The 18,794-nt window shown below is 41.0% G+C and overlaps 4 protein-coding genes across 4 annotated transcripts; 2 read left to right on the top strand and 2 right to left on the bottom strand.

Moving 5' to 3' along the window:
* The first annotated feature begins 247 nt into the window (after positions 1-247).
* ube2al (ubiquitin conjugating enzyme E2 A, like) lies at positions 248-3,483 on the top strand. Its single transcript, XM_080038385.1, has 6 exons — positions 248-403; positions 1,453-1,533; positions 1,659-1,684; positions 1,819-1,908; positions 1,994-2,082; positions 2,685-3,483. Exons 1-6 carry the CDS (start codon positions 360-362, stop codon positions 2,811-2,813), a joined length of 459 nt encoding a protein of 152 aa, XP_079894511.1. The 5' UTR covers positions 248-359; the 3' UTR covers positions 2,814-3,483.
* Positions 3,484-3,807: 324 nt separating this feature from the next.
* ing1 (inhibitor of growth family, member 1) lies at positions 3,808-7,023 on the bottom strand. The gene is made up of 4 exons (XM_080037869.1): positions 6,905-7,023; positions 5,381-5,545; positions 5,011-5,159; positions 3,808-4,781 (listed from the first exon to the last, which is right to left on the bottom strand). Exons 2-4 carry the CDS (start codon positions 5,517-5,519, stop codon positions 4,140-4,142), a joined length of 930 nt encoding a protein of 309 aa, XP_079893995.1. The 5' UTR covers positions 5,520-5,545; positions 6,905-7,023; the 3' UTR covers positions 3,808-4,139.
* Positions 7,024-7,592: 569 nt separating this feature from the next.
* On the bottom strand, positions 7,593-12,484 carry naxd (NAD(P)HX dehydratase). Its single transcript, XM_080037762.1, has 11 exons — positions 11,576-12,484; positions 10,970-11,419; positions 10,592-10,745; positions 10,453-10,498; positions 10,262-10,350; positions 9,875-9,983; positions 9,465-9,515; positions 9,267-9,371; positions 9,056-9,173; positions 8,733-8,856; positions 7,593-8,105 (listed from the first exon to the last, which is right to left on the bottom strand). The coding sequence occupies exons 1-11, from the start codon at positions 12,090-12,092 to the stop codon at positions 7,955-7,957; spliced, it is 1,914 nt and encodes a 637-aa protein (XP_079893888.1). The 5' UTR covers positions 12,093-12,484; the 3' UTR covers positions 7,593-7,954.
* Positions 12,485-14,436: 1,952 nt separating this feature from the next.
* rab20 (RAB20, member RAS oncogene family) lies at positions 14,437-18,751 on the top strand. The gene is made up of 2 exons (XM_080038232.1): positions 14,437-14,825; positions 17,566-18,751. The coding sequence occupies exons 1-2, from the start codon at positions 14,636-14,638 to the stop codon at positions 18,159-18,161; spliced, it is 786 nt and encodes a 261-aa protein (XP_079894358.1). The 5' UTR covers positions 14,437-14,635; the 3' UTR covers positions 18,162-18,751.
* The last annotated feature ends 43 nt before the right edge of the window (positions 18,752-18,794 follow it).

Raw genomic sequence — 18,794 nt, 5'->3', positions numbered from 1 at the left:
TGGGGGGAGAAAAACAAATAATGTTAAATTAAAAATCGCAGTGGACATATGTATTTTTGTGGTATAATGATACGTTTCCCAAACCAATTTTTTGAAGCCACCGGATGCCTATATTGATAATCCAACGCACAGAAAAATGCTGTTAAACTCTGACCTCGGTAATGTCCCCTGCTTCTTTCGTGATGTGGTATCGCCCTGTAAACCTAGCTGGGCTAACCATAGCGTCTGGATTATTGAGAAAGCGACGGGTTGCCTGTGAGCGCATCAAATATCCACTTAAATTAAATAGATAGTTTTTATAAAAAATAAGCCCCAGTTAACGTGTCAGTATTGTCAACACGTGACCCCAAAGTTGAACCATGTCAACCCCGGCAAGAAGGAGACTTATGAGAGATTTTAAACGGTGAGTTGATGGGACAGAAATAAATTTGGTTAGCTATGGTTTGTCAAACAGCTAATATTAGCCTAGCTTTAGTTAGCTCGGTGTAGGGAACCGGTATTTTTTTATTTACATGTATTTCAACCTATTTATTTGGCGATATTCACAGTAAGATACGGACGTAATGAGAGTATCGTGTAGTTTATCTCGTGTTTTTACGAACCTCAGACTTTCCTTACGTAATATTTTGTTGAAGCATTTTACTTGTAGCTAAAAGCTAACAGTGCTAGTTGATACATGCTAACCGGTTTGGCGACTAGGGATACTGTCAGAGTTTACAGCTACTGGTTAACTCCTTAAACTAACTAGTATCCGTGACAAGGGAATATATTGTTCGACAAACACATTTAGTGCTCAATGAATTTAAGCCTCGTTTCTAAACATGAGCTGGAAGAGGAAGTTGCTAAATAATATTAGGTATCAGCCATGTTAAATCTCAAGGAATGTTACTCTTAATCGAGGTAGTTCTAGTTATGTCGGTGTTAGCTGGCAATATAGGCACATTTAGGAAGTCCTGAAATCCCAGGTTAATACATTAAAGCCACCATGTGTATTCTAGCAGCATTTACTGAAGTCAGCACCAACCTGTTGTGTTCTTATCTCAGTAACAAAGCCCTCAGTTCACGAGAGAAAAATAATAAGCCAGGTGTGCCGCAGTGTAAATAAATCCCTCCATGTCCCAGTTGAATTGATCCTAGTTACTTAAGGGTCCTCAGACAAGCTCTCAGTTTTCTGTCAATGTCAGCATCAGCTTGTGTCTTTTGAGTCGTTGATCTGCTGGGATGTGGGCAAATATTGGGAGTCATTTGAAACAAGTCATCATTATAAGATATTATTACAATGCCCATTATATGATTCATGGTACTAACTTTTTTTAAATGCACCTAACAGCAATGGGTTTAAAATGTGTAAAAATCAATCACCTGACTGTTGTATGGTTTATTTGACTGTTTACCGCAGTGCTTAGTAGTCCTTCTTAAATGGTATTTCTTTACTTTTTTTTTGTTTTTAAGGCTACAAGAGGACCCTCCAGCTGGTGTCAGTGGTGCCCCATCAGAAAACAACATCATGGCGTGGAATGCTGTCATATTTGGGTAAGCCATTAATGTAAAGCTATAATTTTTTTTTGGGGGGGGGGTGGTTCTGCATACATATATAGATTATTGTTTGCTTGAAATGCAATTGTTTGACACAATGCCTTTTTTCTCTTACCTCACAGCCCTGAAGGAACTCCCTTTGAGGATGGTAAGTATCTCACTGTGTTTATGAATGTATTATTTTGTCCATTAAGGTAACATGTTTTGTCACACCAATACATCTACAACAAAGTAAAAATAGCACGTCCAAACCCCTTTTTCTGTGTCTTGTGTTTGTCCCAGGTACATTTAAACTCATTGTAGAGTTCACAGAAGAATACCCCAACAAACCCCCGACAGTACGCTTTGTGTCAAAGATGTTTCATCCAAATGGTAGGAATGTGTTCTTGTCTTCTGGCACATTTTAATGTTGATGTTTGTGAGCACTGACACTGTATAATTTTGTTTTTATCCACAGTCTATGCAGATGGAAGTATATGTTTGGACATCCTACAGAATCGTTGGAGTCCCACTTATGATGTGTCCTCTATTCTTACATCTATCCAGGTAAGTGTCAATAATCAGCAATACCATATTAGATGTTGTTAATATAGCACATCATATTTAACACTTAACCAAAAGTGAATAAAACCAAAGGTATTCAGTTTACATAAAATAGAGAATGCCAACCCTCCCTATAAAACTTAATATCATAATTGTGATACCCTTTTCTGTTGTTTGACTAATAGATTGAGAATTCCACTTATACAATTATAACATAAGGAGCTGTTTCCTCTTTGAAAATGCCAGGATTAAAAGACAAATATTTGCAAACATTTGCAAATAGTGAGATCACGTTCCCACAAAAACCCAAAACAAATATATAATTCAGAGACCATATAGTGAAATGTTAAAAAACATTTTAGACTAATAGACCAATATCCATTTAATAAAAAAAAACATTAAATGGTTATTGGTTTTAATGTAGTAATAATACTAATGGGGATGCAGTTAAAATAAGAAAGGTCAGATATTATGGTGATGGCTCAGCTGTTTGAAATGTATGTACTTACTTGCTACATGTAAAGGCGTGTCACTTAGTAAAAAAGTTTACTTTCCATTCAATTAAAAACATTCTCACCTTCTGTGTTTTATCTTCGCGCCTCCAGTCCCTGCTTGATGAACCAAACCCCAACAGTCCAGCCAACAGTCAAGCAGCTCAGCTGTACCAGGAGAACAAGCGGGAGTACGAGAAGCGTGTGTCTGCCATTGTAGAACAAAGCTGGAGAGACAGTTGACCTGACAATCCTGATAGCTGCTTTCTCCTTTGTTAAGCTGTGTGCTGCAAGTTTTAGCCAAGTACCTCTTCATTTCTTGGCCCCCCACCTTTTTGATTTTAAGCTTTAATGCACTTTACCTCCCACTTCCCTTTTATAGAATGTTTCTTTTTAATCCTGACGAGGGATTTATTTTTTCTATTCTATCCCCCTTTTTCAGTCCATCAGGGGAAATGTGCTGAATCTTGCCTTGGTGTTTTGTAAGTATGGACTTGTTGGCCATTACCCCAAAACCCTGGTGTGTTCTAACTTGCCGTAATAACTCCCCATGACTGATTATGTGAAACGTCTTGGAGGTTGTTATCAATTAAGTCATGGTTCCTCTTTTGTTGTACTTCTTTTATCTTTTCTCCGAGTTTGTTATCACGAGGCAGTATGTCTGGGTTCCAGTGTGATAATCCCACCTCCCTTTCCTTGGGAGAATGAGCAGCCCAAGCATCCCGGACTACAACTATATCAGACAACTTTACACCATGTCTTTTGCTGTGTTGTGAAATGTTACATGCATGACAGAGTGTATTCACGTTCCTGTTCAATACTCATGTATATAAGAAACCTGCAATGGAATTTATGTACAGATTTTGCACTGGTTGTCCCCCCATGTCATTTTTTCAGCCCTTGTAAATAAATAAAAAAGGCAAATTAATACTTAGATGCAGGAACCTTTTTTATTTTAACTGAATTCAAAACTTTTTAACCTAAAAAGACTTCTTGTTTTACTTTGCTGTGTCTGCGAAGACAATTGAATGTGAGGCAATGCCCATGTAAACCATGGTCTGCTAAATAACGGCACTAAATAAGGGATATGAATTCATGCAGTAGCAAAGTGCCCATTGTGTGTTCACTCATTTCAATCCCATAATTTGGTGAGTTACATTCAACAGGAAATGTGACACTTCAGTAAGCAGAAAAAGTGTGCTAGACAACTTCCAGGTTTTCACTATTTATGGTCTCAAACATGACATACTGTCTTTGTTTAGAAATATTTTATTCTTTATTTGAGCATATAATAGAGTGGATGATGTTGCATGCATGATAACAAATTGGATGTATGTGCAGGACAGCTGGTTACATGCAGGTTGTACTGTATTATGTCCATTCTTTACAAATAATCCCAACAAGGAGAGAGCAATCTTGTTTCTCAGCTATGCAGCAGTTACAAAAATAACTATTTACAAGCTCCCTCATCAATTCAAGGCTCTTTAAACTGTATATGGAAACAAAAGACGAGAAATAAAATTAAAATTTTAGGCAATAGTGTTCGTTGGGCCGGACAGATGGAGCGAGCTACCTGTTATATGCCCTCTCCTTCTTGGCCCTCTCTAAGGCCTTGTCCATGGTCTTCTCATTCTCACCCCTACACTTGGGGCAGTACCACTTGCCCTTTGGCTTATGATGGAGCCCGACACAGGAGAAATGAAACCACTCGATGGGACATTCGTCATTATCGCAGCCGATCATCTCGCCGTAGGACACCTGCTCACACAGGCAGTATGTTGGCTCGTCTGGATCGATGGGCAGGTCTGGGGGCGACACTTCTCTGTCAGACTTTCCTTTGGACCTTTTCTTCTTCTTTGAAGATGAGGTTTTGGCCCTCTTTTCCCGGGATGCGCCCATTCCAACGTCCTCGGCGTGATCCAGTGCGCCGTAACTTTCCCGACTTTCTCCATTTTTCTGACGTCTTGAGCGTTTACCACCAGACTTGTCTCCACCAGCTGAGCCGGGGGTGACCTCGTCCCGCTTCTTGTCATGGTGGCTGGTTTTGCCTGGAGTGACGGTAGCAGATGATGATGACGACGACATCATGGATGCTCCAGTGGTTGGCAAGACTGTTGCTGGTGGAACATGGCTCTCGGGGACTTCTTGAGAAGAGTGGAGGAGCTCAGAATGCCAGTCTATTTGCCGTGTTCGGTTCTCAACCAACTCCACCTGAAACAAAGATTGATCATGTTTTACTGTAATGCTCCACCTGCAAATGTAAAACATTTAGGTGTTAAGACATATAGGGCCGGTTTCGCAGACATGGATTAAGCCTAGTTCTGGACTAAATTGTACTTTCAATGGACAATCCCCATTCAAAATTCCATTTAGTCCAGGACTAGGCTTAATCCATGTCTGTGAAACTGGCCCATAAAATGTTAGGCTGATCTTCACGTACCATTTGACCGGCAATCTGGATCTTCTCATCTCCGAGCTCTTGGCTGCGAATCAGTGCCCTCTGAATGGATAACTGAAGCTTTCGCCTCTGAATTGAGTCAGATTCCCTGCGGTACCGTTCATAGGATTCGTCAAGCTCCTGCAGAACATCTACCCAAGAGGGAAATGAAGGAAAAGGTGTAAGTGGAAATAAGAATGCTGAAACTCACATATAACACACAATGTGAAATCTTTGAATAATAGATGATTAGCTACACAAGGGGTTGGGCATGTTATTTAGTATATTAAATAGTACTTTCAAAGAGACACCCGAAAAAGATCTGTGTTTTGCACATTACTGTCCGTAGTCCGCACTTGAATATCTTGTTTACCTTGATACCTGGCATCAATCTCCTTCATGAGGGACACACTTCTCTGCAAATCAAAAGGCAGTGATTCCACCAGGTCCAAATATTCCTCAACATAATTCACAACAACGTGGCTTTGGTCGCCATTTGTTGGGTTCAACATTGCGGCGCCTTCTTTACCACCAGCACCTGTCGACAACAAATCATTCTTAGACTTTTTGCATTGTTGCAGTGGGTAAATTAAAATACACAACTAATAAGCTAATAATAAAATAATGTGTCAATTGAATTTTATAACAAGACCATATCGGATTCCATGATTACCAGCATCATATTAATACAAAATGAATTTTTAAATGATTTAAAAAATAGAGGCCACCAATTATTTTGAGTTTATTAATTGCAATGAACATTTATCAAATCCAACTACTCCATGTCACACCATTCAACCTTTTATAGATTGAATTTAGATTAACTAATCCCTTTTAAGATTTATAAGGGATCTGTAGAACCACTGCTGCTGTTCACCCATAATCAAGTTCAACAAAAAGTATTATTCTTTTGGACAACTGTCCCTGATAGTATGGTGAATTTTCTCCTGTAATCGGAAATCAGTCCGGAAATATGGACTGATTTACATGTGAAATGTGAACGGGGGGAGGGAGCAACTGATCTGGATTCAGCCATCCTAAAAAATGCTACGTGTGGCCTACTATAAATCTGCCAACGGAGAGCTAAAAAAAACATAACCCATCTCAGGAATGATATTACTAAGTACGTTCCCGGTGGTCTCAAATGTTTAAGAAAGTATTGATTATTTATTGAGTTTCAGTGCCAACAAACAGTAAACAGTAACGCTAATGCTAGCTGGCTAGCTTTGTCAACGCTACGAAACGTTTCCATGGGTGTTGGTGAGTCAGAAACCGACATTTTAATGTCAAACACACAACAAAGTTTACTGCTGTGTTTGGACATCTCCATCTAAAACAACAGTTTATTGCCAGATTTTAATTGTCGATCATGATAATAATTAACAGAAACTACAGCTATATGTTTAGCTCACATTAACGTCAATAGAGCAAACTTTTCGTCGTTGCAAGTCTGAAGTTGACTAACTGTTGGTTACACTAATCAAAGTACACACTTGAGTAATATGTTTTTAACCAGTGTCATGAACTCGCTTTAGGTTAAGGCAAACGACATCCTGATGAGACACACCAAGAGATAAAGAAACAGCCCCTTCATTCATCCACAACGTAAACAAACCCGGGATAATTTTAACTAAAAGCTCATATTTAACTCACTAATAAGACCGGACCATTAAACAAATTATAAGCTATGACTTCTCCACTTGAATCGGTCTTATTTCTATATCTCATCACATTTTCGCCAATGTAACTGTTAGCCAAATTAGCTTCCGTTAGCTTTTCACCATAGACTGACGCACAGCGTAGTCCCCCGGCATTCATCACTGCAAAAACAAACACGCCAGAAAACTTCCCCTAAACGTATATTGTTGTTAGCGTCACGGTTTGCAGAATATCTTACTTGTGTGGACGTTGGTGGTTTTCTCTAGCACACGTTTAACCCTTCGTGATAATTCTCCTGCGTTTGCTGCTAACGCTAGGTCGTGTGGAGTGTTATCCCTGACTGTAGTACTAGCAGACACTGTTAGCTCAAGTGCCAGAATTGCGCATGTGCCGAACTACAAGGCGGCTACAACAACCTGACAACAACCGACTCAAGAATCCTTTATTGTCACGAGCACAAGGCGACTTTACGACAGCGTATGGATGCCACCACGAGAACGTATATGTCACGTTGGTTTACTTACACACACTGATTAAAAAATATATACTATATTCATTGTAGGAAATTGAGAAATAGTGGGTTTAGTCCTTCTTTGTTTGTATACAAATGATTTAAACAATTTTTTCTCATCACTGAAGAAATCTTGTTAAAATAAAACAGAAAGATGTGTGGGGACATATCTCTTTTAATTGTTTTGATTTTTGGGAGTATATTCTTTTTTCTTCTTTACTAGACATAGACTAGTAGGGATGTGTGTATGTGAAAAAAAACCTACAACTAAACTAAACATGACCCTGGTGTTGCAACGGCAAGTCATTATTGCCACCCTGTGGCAACAGAGGAGCATTGCCATGATAACAAAAAGACAGCTTTAAAGGAGCTGTTCAAAAAGTCACACACAGACAGACAGTCTTTTTTATTATTTATTTCAAAATTCAAACAGGTTTTTAGGTTAACGGAACCATTTATCTTATCATCTCAGTCTCTTTGGTGGGCTGTCGCACATACTGCTACCTTAACATGTTTGGTTAAGGCATTAATAATACTACTTGAGAGATGCAGGACCATCTTTGTTGGTAACGTCAAGTATGCGTGTATTTTAAAGTAAACATTTTGCACCAGATTTTGAGCTCTGTCTTTAAAAAGGACACACCACATCTTTTCTAACTTTCATTAGAATTCCTCTTGACGAGAACATTTTCCATTGGCCCACACTAAGGCTATTTGGACAGATTTAAGAATGTGAAAGTGTGTTACGTGTGTATAGCTTTTTAAAACAGCAACGTTTCAGCTTTCAAATAGCTTTTTGAAGGCTAAGCTGATTTCCTGGATCATGTCCGACGTGGTGGTGGATCTGCCGTGTTGCTGGAAAGCTTGATGGTTGCATTGTCGTGTAAGAGAACATGCCCCGAATGCTGCTACCACTGATGGATTCAAACTGAAAGAGGACAAAGAAGATGGATTTTGAAACATGGAGACATAAATATACAAAACATATATTTATTTGTAAAATACCACACTTTAAAATATCATTATTTTGCATATTTTAGCCATTAACTCCAGATTGACTGAGAATTGCATTACCATGTTCGAATACCAATACATAAGGGCTACAACTACGTATCATTTTCACTATCAATTAATCTGACAATTAATGATGCCAGAAAATGGTTAACTATTTATTTTTGCAACTCGAGATATTTCACTGCTTGCATTACAGAGCCTGAACCTATGTAATGTTTTAAATTTTTGCTAAAGATAAGTTGGTTTATTTCATGAATATTAACTTATTCATTAATTCACTTATTGTTTCAGCTCTACACTATATTACTAAAAAGGGAAAAATATTCACTAGAATGGATCACAAAACTTCAGGACAGTTGGATTGGTTTGTTTAGCAGTAGTGTGGTATGCTGTGTGAGACTACATTTTACATGTCACATAATGTGGAATTCATGCATTTTATACGTTATGTGATGAAACATAAAATAAAGCACTGGAATGGTCCTTTCTAAATACTACTATCTAAACACAATGCACAAACATCATCACATCATGTCTTCACCCTCTGAGCTTTCCAGCTGCAGACGCAGCATGTGCCCAGTGTGCCAAAACTCCCATTGATCCGGACAGAAGGTCACCCTGTCCACCACATCTTCTCCCACTGCCCTCGACACTGCACAAGATCACTGAAAAACAACAAGTCACTGCATGAGATTCACCGCCAATAAGTCACTCTGCATGAGATCACGGTCACATTAAGAAAGCAAGCTCTACAGTTTCTCAAAACTTACATCTGAGTAGTCTCAAATCGAAAAGATGAGGTCGGTTGACATAGTTTGTCTCCTAAATATATTTTTTTATACCGATTATGAGCTTAACACTGACCTTTACTTCCATCTGTAATGATATCCTGCTCTCCTTTTAGCACCACGGTGATGTTTCCCATGGCTACGCTGAGCTGCATGGCGCTGCGTTGATTGTTGCTGTCCATGGGCTCATGGTGCTGAGACAACACACACACACAAACAAACGCGTACATTAACACACAGTATTATATTTCCCATACAATCCATTTCAACTCTGCAGAGGGACCCACCAACGCCTCGTAAAGTCGAGTGAACTCCATGGAGTTTGGTGTAAGGATGCCCTTCTGGTACCCTTGGATAACAGATGGTTGCTGTGTAACTAGCCATAATCCGTCCTGTTGAAAACAAACAAACACCCACACTCAATGACTGTGTATAGCTTCGTAAATAAAATCCCATCTGTTCAACAGCTGGAACCAGAGACTCACTGCATCAATGACAATAGGGATATCTCTTGCTTTGGACTTCTCTATCACCTCCTAAACGAGAAAGACAAAAAAAGTGTTAACCAGAGGTAGTGTTGTTCCTACAATTTCACTGAAATGCTCTCTTCAGGGCTGCAGTAAACTAAAGTTTAACGTACACAGATACACATTTCAAAGGGTCACATAAGCAGGAGTGTACATGTGCTTCTTTTTAGAAAAAGTTGGAATCACCAGAATGAGAAGTCATTTCTTTTGACAGCAATGAGAAGTTGCATTGTGCAGTTTGAATGCTCTCTAACAACTGTTAGATAAAAATAAGAATTTAGGCTCTGGGTTTGTGGTTAGGCAAAAGCAGCTGGTCTAAGAGACTGGTGTGAGTGCAAGGAGGGAGAGTGAATATATATTCCACATGCCTTGGCTGTTTTCAGTAACAAGTCTTCTCTCCCTAGACCTGGTCCCACCACAAGGCCGTGCAGTCTCGGGAGCCATTTCTCTATCTCTTCCACTGCATTAGGACTGTCCCTTGATAAACACAAACAGAGACACAAGTGTAAGATGTATTCGTATGCAAAAATGGTCACGTTTCAGGCACACTGGTAGTACTCTCAGTTCCAAAAAGCTATTTGCTCTTTTATGCCCTCTGCATAAATAATCTTGGTATTCATTGCTAACAATTCTTCTAAATCAATTTTGGCATTTAGTATGTACAGTACATGCATCTGTAGCTCACATTATTTGTATGTTGCATGTACACCATTTGCCTGTCTGCCTGGGTTAATGTTGGGGGGATGTGTACTTACAGAACAGGATGGACTATGAGCTCAGGGCTGTATGATTTGATGACAGTCGCAGCATCTTTAGTGCAGAACACATGAGACAAGTCGGCCCCCTTGAGACAGAAGATAAAAGAACCGTCACTGCACTGAGTATAAACAAAACGATACTCCAGACTGGATGACATTAAAGATAAATCTGTCTATTTATTGCTTACCACTTTCAATGCTGAAATGGCGGCAAAGTATGGGGCTCCTGTGTAGCTTTAAGTGGTGCACATGAAAATAATTAGAGCGAATATCTCGTTTGGTCATTGATGTTCAATATATACGAGTTGTCTTGTGTGGGTGACTTACTCTTGGCATCCTCCAATGATCCCAATACGTCCATCTTGTCCCTTGTGTTTTTTGGAGGTCAGTGGAGGGACTATGCTCTTTACCAGTGAGGTGATGTCCTCCTCCATGCCTCTGTGATGGGATGTAGACCCCAGACTGTAGTAGCGTTCGAACACTACGGAAATACACAAACTGACAGTTTAAACACATGGAAGATTTCAGGGATAGTAATGCACAGCAAATAAAGATACAATAACAAACCGCCTCACTGAAAGAAAAACAGTGTAATACAGCAACGGCTCCATCACTGAGCCTTCACATTACAGCAGATTAAACCTTTTCATTTTTCTCTCCACATATTCCACCTCGAGGCTGAACACGTGACACCGAGGCAAGTACCTAATGCCTGGGGATCTGGGTTCAAGTGTAGACTTTGCTGTGTGACGCAGTCTGTCTGGGGCGAGGGGCGCCTGAGGTCTACCGGCTGGCCACGTGGACACGAGGAGGAGATCCCGGAGAAGGCAGGAGTACGGGCAGGGGCAGGGGCAGTTTTGGAGGGAGCGCCCGCAGAGCTGTTTCTGGCTGAGGAGATGCTGGAGAACATCTGACCGAGCATCTGAAGCATGTGCAGCTCCCTGGTGTGTTCGGCTTCCCTGCGCTGCTCCTCCGCCTGCAGCCGCTGCTCCTCCAGCCGGTAGAAGTTGTCCTCGGCCTGGGCGCTCTGCTCCAGGAACTGCTCCATCAGCTTCTCCATGGGGAAGTTGGCACGCCGCTTCCTCGGCCGCTTAGTCGCTCTGCATGATAACTTACTGACAGACTGGCTGCTGGGGTGCGGTCTCGTGGGAGCACCTGAAGTGGAGAGGGGGTGAGACATTTTGAGATGCATCTTTGAGTATATGCAATCGAATAAAGAAGCGCGGTTTTAGAAAGTATAGGCCTATAGATATACTATATCCACTCCAAACAGAAGAAACAAATGAATGTGGACAAGGAGGGAGCACTTACTGCTACTGTTGCCCACTGTCACTTTAATTGGGATTGGGATGGGAACAGTTGGGTACTCGAGCTTCACTTCTGTCTCAGCAGGATATGGACACTCCCCGGTGTCCTCAGAGTAAGCATCCTGGGCATCTTCTCCATCCTCCTCCAGGCCGTCCACGGCCTCCTCTCCTCCCGCCCCGCTGTCTAGTAACTCCTGGGGGTCCAGAGCGGGACGGTTGCTCAGGATCCTCTCCATGATGTCATAAAACTTACAGATCTTGTGATACTGGCCGTTGTTGCGCAGGTTCCCCTCCTTGGCCAACAGGTACTGTCTCTTGAGGCTCTTGATCCGCACCCTGCATTGTTCGGGCGTCCGTTCAAAGCCCATCGCCGCCAGCCTGCGGGACACGTCGCGGTACACAAAGCTGTTTCGGAAGTTTCCATCCAGCGCCGTCTGGATGTCCTGCTCCCCCCAGATGTTCAACAAGGTCCGCGTCTCCACGTCCGACCACAGGAAGCCCCGCGTTGTGTTCGCTTGCATAACGTATCCACACGGGGCCCGTTTATATCAATTAGTAACAAGGAGGTGAATGAATGAAGATGATGTGACACTGCGGATTATGACGGACGTCTGGTCCGGACATTTGCTCTGAGCTACATCAAAGCCACGGGGCGCCGCTTTCCCAAACAACGTCAACAATGAGAAATTACCATTTTAGGAAGCTTGGAGAAATAGTGTGGTAACAAATATAGTTTTCAACCTAGGAACCATCTTAATAGCTTGTAAATATCAACTAGTTGGGTGCTAGCTGAAGCCTAGCCGTCTGTGTTTACCCTTTCATGTCGTTAAAAAAATGCGTAGCGTAGTTCTTTGAAATAAACTGACTGGGGATCGGTGTCTCCAGCCCCTTTTCCCTATCCATTACCTTCACTGGAGAAATGTCAAAACTGACCTCTGATCAGTCCTTTGAGGGTAACTTCACCTTTGTCCGCGCGCTCCTCCGCCCATGCTAGGTGTCTGCGGGGTCCTAGAGACCCTGTGCCTCAACCAACTGTCACCTCGAGCATTGACCAACATTGAAACACCCCCGACACGCTTTTTAAAGTCATCTTAACTTACGTTACAGCTACAAGGGCGTTGAATGTTTGATTCACTTTACCTTCATCGTTCAAACAGACCAATGTGGCGAGAATCGACAGCGCAACTGTGATAAAGCCAAAGGCGAGCATCTGAATCTGTGTCGGCATGTTGACATTACTCTGAACCTTTTTGGAAGCCCCCCACCCTGTAATTCACAATCCCTCTTACCTAAACTGGACCTGCGCTTTAACGCTGATAACTGTATGCAAATGATCCTGATCATGAGGCGCCTTCACCCGGAGAGTAATATAGGAAGAAAAAAAATTGTGTATGGTGCCTTTACAGGCTCCTGGGACACTTCTGTATCCAACAAGCTGGGAATCTGTCAACCATCATGGAGCAGCCAAAGCGGAAGTACGTGAAAGCTGCACTCCTTATAATTGCCACTAGTTAGGCTAGTGGTTGGAACAGTAGGGCGTTAAAGGAATAGTTCAACCTTTAGCTTTTTTCCTCGCTCTATGTGTGCTACAATATTGTTTTTATCACCATGAAAACAACAATAGGCCTACCAAAAAACAACCACATGTTCCCAAGATAAAAGGGTGGCTGATATTGTGCCGAATAATTTGAAAGATCTTATGAAGTTAGGCTACATGGAATTAAGATAAAAACACAATTAGGAGAATTATCAGTTTAAGAATTTCACCATCATAGCCTACTGCGTGTTATGATTGATAAGAAAAACACATAGCCTACTTGAACATGCACATGCACATAGCCTACCAGGGAGCTACATAGCCTTCAATGGTCTATTTGTAGATGCAGATATGTTCCAACTTTAAATCATAAGCCTGACCTTTTTCTCACTAGATGTATTTGCTCCAAAACAATATTTGATTCTGAATTGTAGAATAAGTGGTAACACATTACATTCAAATGTAGCCTATTCTGTGGCATTTCTTGAATGAAGCAATGACACAGCAACTGTTCTGACAAACACTCCCCATTACGAAAGTACTTGAACACAGCACATAAGATAAGACCTGTTGGTTATAAATCTTAAAAAGGTAAAAAAAAGAATACCATGCAGTTTTAAAGGATAATTGTAGCCTACTATAATCAATCCATAAAAAAAGGTTATTGCCTGAATTATGTTTTATTTTGAAATACCTCTCAAGTGGAAAAGGCTAGAAGTTGTTTACACAGTCCCAAGGTTGCACTTATCAATACACGCAGTATCAACAGTGTGTCATGGTCACGCTTGAGTTCGAACAGGTTGACAAATTCATTGTGAAAACAACATATTATGTTCCCCTGACTTTAACTTTGTATGTGTAAAAACCCCCCTCTTTCTGCAAAAGCCAAACAGACCAAAATGGTACAAATAAGAAAAGAAAAAAAAGACATTCAGGCCAAACACAAAATATAGCCTAAAACAACATAAAATATTAATAGCCAATATCAGTTAGTAAGAAGCATATGGGTACATTATAGGCCTACTGCAATATTTACACAATATAAGCACTGGAAATTACAATTATAAATAGGCCTATGTAATATGAAAAAATATAATAGTATAGCCTAATAGGCCTAGTTCAATTAACAACCACAATAGGCCTAGCGGCTAATATCTTACATGTTTTTGTAATATAGCCTAAAGGAAAAACAAACATGGACTGTTGGGGGCGGTACACAGCCATGTCAGCAGAGGAACCTGAAATACAAAACTCAGGGTAGAAAAACACGCTGTTATTCTTTAGCTTCTCATACTTCCTGCTTCACCTCAGTTACTTTTTGAAGTTCAGGATCAGGCATCAAATCAAGAATGAGCAGACGCAGGGTGGTGAAGTTGTTACATTGTAACTCTGGTTTATAGAAATGGCGTTGGACGAAGGAACTCGCGACCAGTCTGAGAGTAATTTTACGACTTAAACCGTGTTTTGTTTTCTACGACAAAGAAATAGCCTAAAAAGAGAAAAACTCCCAACCGACCCAGCAGCACCATGCCGGAGTTGTCCAAGATGAAGAAGCCTGACGTCAAGGTGGTTCTCCTGGGGGACATGAACGTGGGCAAGACGTCGTTGCTCCACAGGTACATGGAGAGGAAGTTTAAAGACACCATCAGCACCGTCGGAGGGGCGTTCTTCCTCAAACAGTGGGGACCTTACAACATTTCAATATGGGACACAGCTGGTAGGCCTAATGCATTCTTGCCACTTTATTTCAAACTATTGTCAAGTCTTAACTCAGCATGTTTACCTGATATCGCGTGACCCCACCACTTAAAGCAATCACCGGCATGTGACTGCTCAGTCTACACCCACACAGGCAACACATAGCCTAGGCTATAGGTTATAGCTCATCAGCTGCAAACCTGCCTCTCTGTTGCTATCAGGTTATAGGCTATATTATTCTCTCACAGGGGAAATAAATGGCAGATGTAGGCTACTCAGTTCCAGAATAACAATAACATACCCTGTAAAGCCCGACAAGGTTTGCACTTTTCAGGTCAAATGGGACAAAAAACAACAACCAACTAATCCAACACACTCGGTGGAAAAAAACGACTTCAAAATAAACCTTTCAATCTATAAAAAGGCACTTACCGTTTTGAAATATTGCCAGGGTCCTGTAAGAGGCTTACTTTGATTTCTGATACGGGCCTATTAAAAAACAAATCCAGTCATCTGATTACCCCAAGGCACTTAACTGTAATAATTTTTTTTGTAAGGGGAGTTCAACTGTAACATTTTCTATCATAAAAATAATAATAAATAAGTAAAATCCCTTAACTGTTTTGGTATGGGTTTAGTATGCTAACAGAAAACAACCCACCATGAAAGCACCTGCTTCCTTAGAGGCCCACTGGTGCAGTGACCATAATATTGTTTTATTCAAAACATAAATCGTGCTACATATAATAAGTCACTTAACCCCATTTCCTGCTGGCTGAACAACACAAATGTTATCTGAAACCCCATATCTGCTTTTCACTTTTGCTATATTGCCTACTATTGGAGTAATCTGATCTAATCAATCCCATAATGTCCACAGAGGAAAGCAGCTAATATTTACGTAAACTCATGCTTTTAAACAGAGCCCCAATGGCCTAAATAAACTAATTTGGCTATGAGCAGTTACTTACTGATGAACAAAGCTTATAACTGCACATGCCAGTATTGTGTAAACATTAATAACGGTAAGCCCTCTTAGGCAAATACACACATCTCAAACAGTAGAATCAGAGAGCCACAGATATAAGGAAAGTCTGTCCATGTCGCAAGTTGCCACTAAGCCATTTCCCGTCTGTGTTCCCTATCTCCCTGACCTCTAGCTCTGTCAGGAGACTGTTGCGTTTGTTTTATTTAGTCATTGCGGCAGAGAAATGCCGGATCAGCACTGAGTCACTTCAAGGCTGCCGTTGCAGACCATAAAGCTATTTGGAAAGAGTGGCAGTTTTAAAGAGTCGTCCTAAAGTCGGATGAAAACAGGCTGTATGCTGCTTATTGTCCCACTGATGATGGCCTTTTGAGTTGGTCAGTTCAGTTTCAAAAAACCCCAAAGGCCTTCAAACTGCCAGCCCTGTTCCTCTTAAGTCACATGACAGGGCTATGACCAGAAGACTTAACTCGCAATGCTTCAACCTGTCTTTTCCTATTCTTGCGCATAATAGTACTTTCCAGCAGCACGAGGACGAGTGGGTTAGGCAACTTAGCGAATTGTGTGTAAAAATAAATAATATTGTCCCCACTCAGATCCGCAATGTATTCTGTTGTCATTTTAATAATCTATTGATGTATCCAGACAGTTATAATTCAATCGGAAGTGATTGAAACATGCTCTGGTTTCAGATTCCCAGCTGTGTGGATTGATTCACTGCTTTTATGTCAAACATGATTGTAATTTAAACATAGGCCTAGTAGGGTATCTTTGATTTTGGACTGGGATAAAATACTCTTTGAAAAAGATAACTTCACAACTGTATGACTTTTTATACACTAAGCAGTTCATCAACAAAATGATCAAGTGGATCTCTAATGAAAAAAAGTAGTTGCAACTGTAACTACCTACCACGAAACAAGCAGCTGCCAGTTTAACACAGGCATTACAAGAAACAGCTAGATAGGAAAGTCATCTAATCTAATGCAACAGCCCAAAAGTGCTTTTGAGAAAGTTATAATATTCTTTTTTGGTTGAAACTGTCCTAGAAAGGTGTTGCTTTAACTATCTCGTAATTTTCGAAGAGGTATTTTGTGGTGCTGTGGAATTATATTGTGTTATACTGAGAAATATGAAATGAGGCATACAATTGAGTATAGAAATAGAGTAGGCCTAGCCTCAGGCCTAATTTCCTATTAAGTTGAAAAAAAATAACTTACTTTAACCTTCAAATAACTTTAACGTTCATGATTACAGCCAATAATGTGTAAAGTGTTCCTAATAATGGCCACTGAGTGAACTTTTCGAAAGCATTAAAGCTTTATGATTGACAAAAATTCAATCTGTTTTCAAAAATCAAACAATTGATCCGGCTGTATAGGAAACCTAAAAGAGCAAAGCATCCTCTGGTCCAAGCTCCTCATTGGTTATCACTGATTTTTTTTCATATAAACTCAGTATTATATAACAAGAAATCTGAAGATACTTACTGTAGGCTCACAAAATAATTTATCAGTTCATCGAGAAAATAATCACAGTAATTAGTCTACTATAAAAGGTCAACTGAATATTATCCAAGAAATGACACATTAGGCAAAGTATTCCTCCACAATGTGCCCTTTCAAGCATCCTGCATATTTCAACAACAAAGGTTGTGTCTGTTTTCAAACTGCTGACTGTCTGGAACTACTTCTCTCTTCGTCGGGTATTCTGTGCTTGCTTGTTTTTGGGGTAGAGGTTAATCAGACTGTGTTGACCCCTCTTATCCCCTCAGGCCGTGAACAGTTCCACGGTTTGGGCTCCATGTACTGTCGAGGTGCGGCCGCTGTCATCCTCACCTATGACGTCACCAACTGGCAGAGCCTGGCTGAGCTGGAGGAGCGCTTCCTTTCCCTGACCGACACCGCTAACCACGACTGCATCTACGCCATAGTGGGCAACAAGGCCGACCTCACAGACCCCAAAGCCCAGCAGATGACTCTGGACTCACCTGTGACGTCTGAGAAACCAACTGAGAAGGAGAGCACAGAACCACAGGTGCCGCCTGCCTGCCCCACACCCCCGGCCTCTCCTACATCCCTCTCAGGGGTGACGCTTCACAAACAGGTGCCTGCTGAGGAGGCGCTGGCTCTGTATGCGCGGATACTGCGCTACAAGGGCCTGGATGAGAAGAGCAGCTTGCCCGCGGAGAAGATGTGCTTTGAGACCAGTGCCAAGACGGGCTACAACGTGGACACCCTGTTTGAGACGTTGTTCGATCTGGTGCTGCCTTCCATCCTGAGGAAGAGGAACGAGAACCAGGAGTCTCCCACAGTAGACCTGGAGGAGTGCAGGGGCAGCAACAAGCGCGCCAAATCTCACTGCTGCTAGAATCTGGCTAAATCTGACTTGTTTTTTAACCAAGGACAATCATGTTGGTCTGCACACCAAATACACACTGTGATGGTACTGCCTATTCGCCTTGACTGAAACCCCATGGCATTAATGACATCCCAATCACATAAACACACACACACGTAACACAAACACACGTTATTGATTGTGTGAAGTCACAATAAGCAACTCAGCTTTCAGTGTCCTCTGACATTTTTAAGTATATGTAAGGAAGGGAAGTAATGCGTGTCGCATTATCGCGCAATGCTTTCACACCTTCCACCCCAATGACTGAAACTGCACTTGTATCCCCAAAGATGTTTCTGTGGGCAAATAATACACATAAGAAGTCAATCACTGCATTTTGCTAACGCTTTTGGAACGAGAAGTCAACACATTTAACAGCACTAATTGTTAGGTGGTTGGCACATTGCACAGTGTTAATCATAGTTTACTTTCATTTCAATGAATCACATTTCTTTTTTTTTTACTCAGATACTAGCGTTTTTTATATTTTATGAGCACATTTGGAACTTTTCAATGTGTAAATACTAAATAGTAAGTACCCCTGTTAAATTTTTAAGTAAGTTTTCATAATAAAGATTTTTTTTATTTTGCAGTGCTTCTGGT

Source organism: Ammodytes marinus (assembly GCF_949987685.1).
Source record: "Ammodytes marinus genome assembly, chromosome: 12".
NCBI classification, from domain to species: Eukaryota; Metazoa; Chordata; class Actinopteri; order Uranoscopiformes; family Ammodytidae; genus Ammodytes; species Ammodytes marinus.
This window is presented reverse-complemented; position numbering and strand designations above follow the sequence as displayed.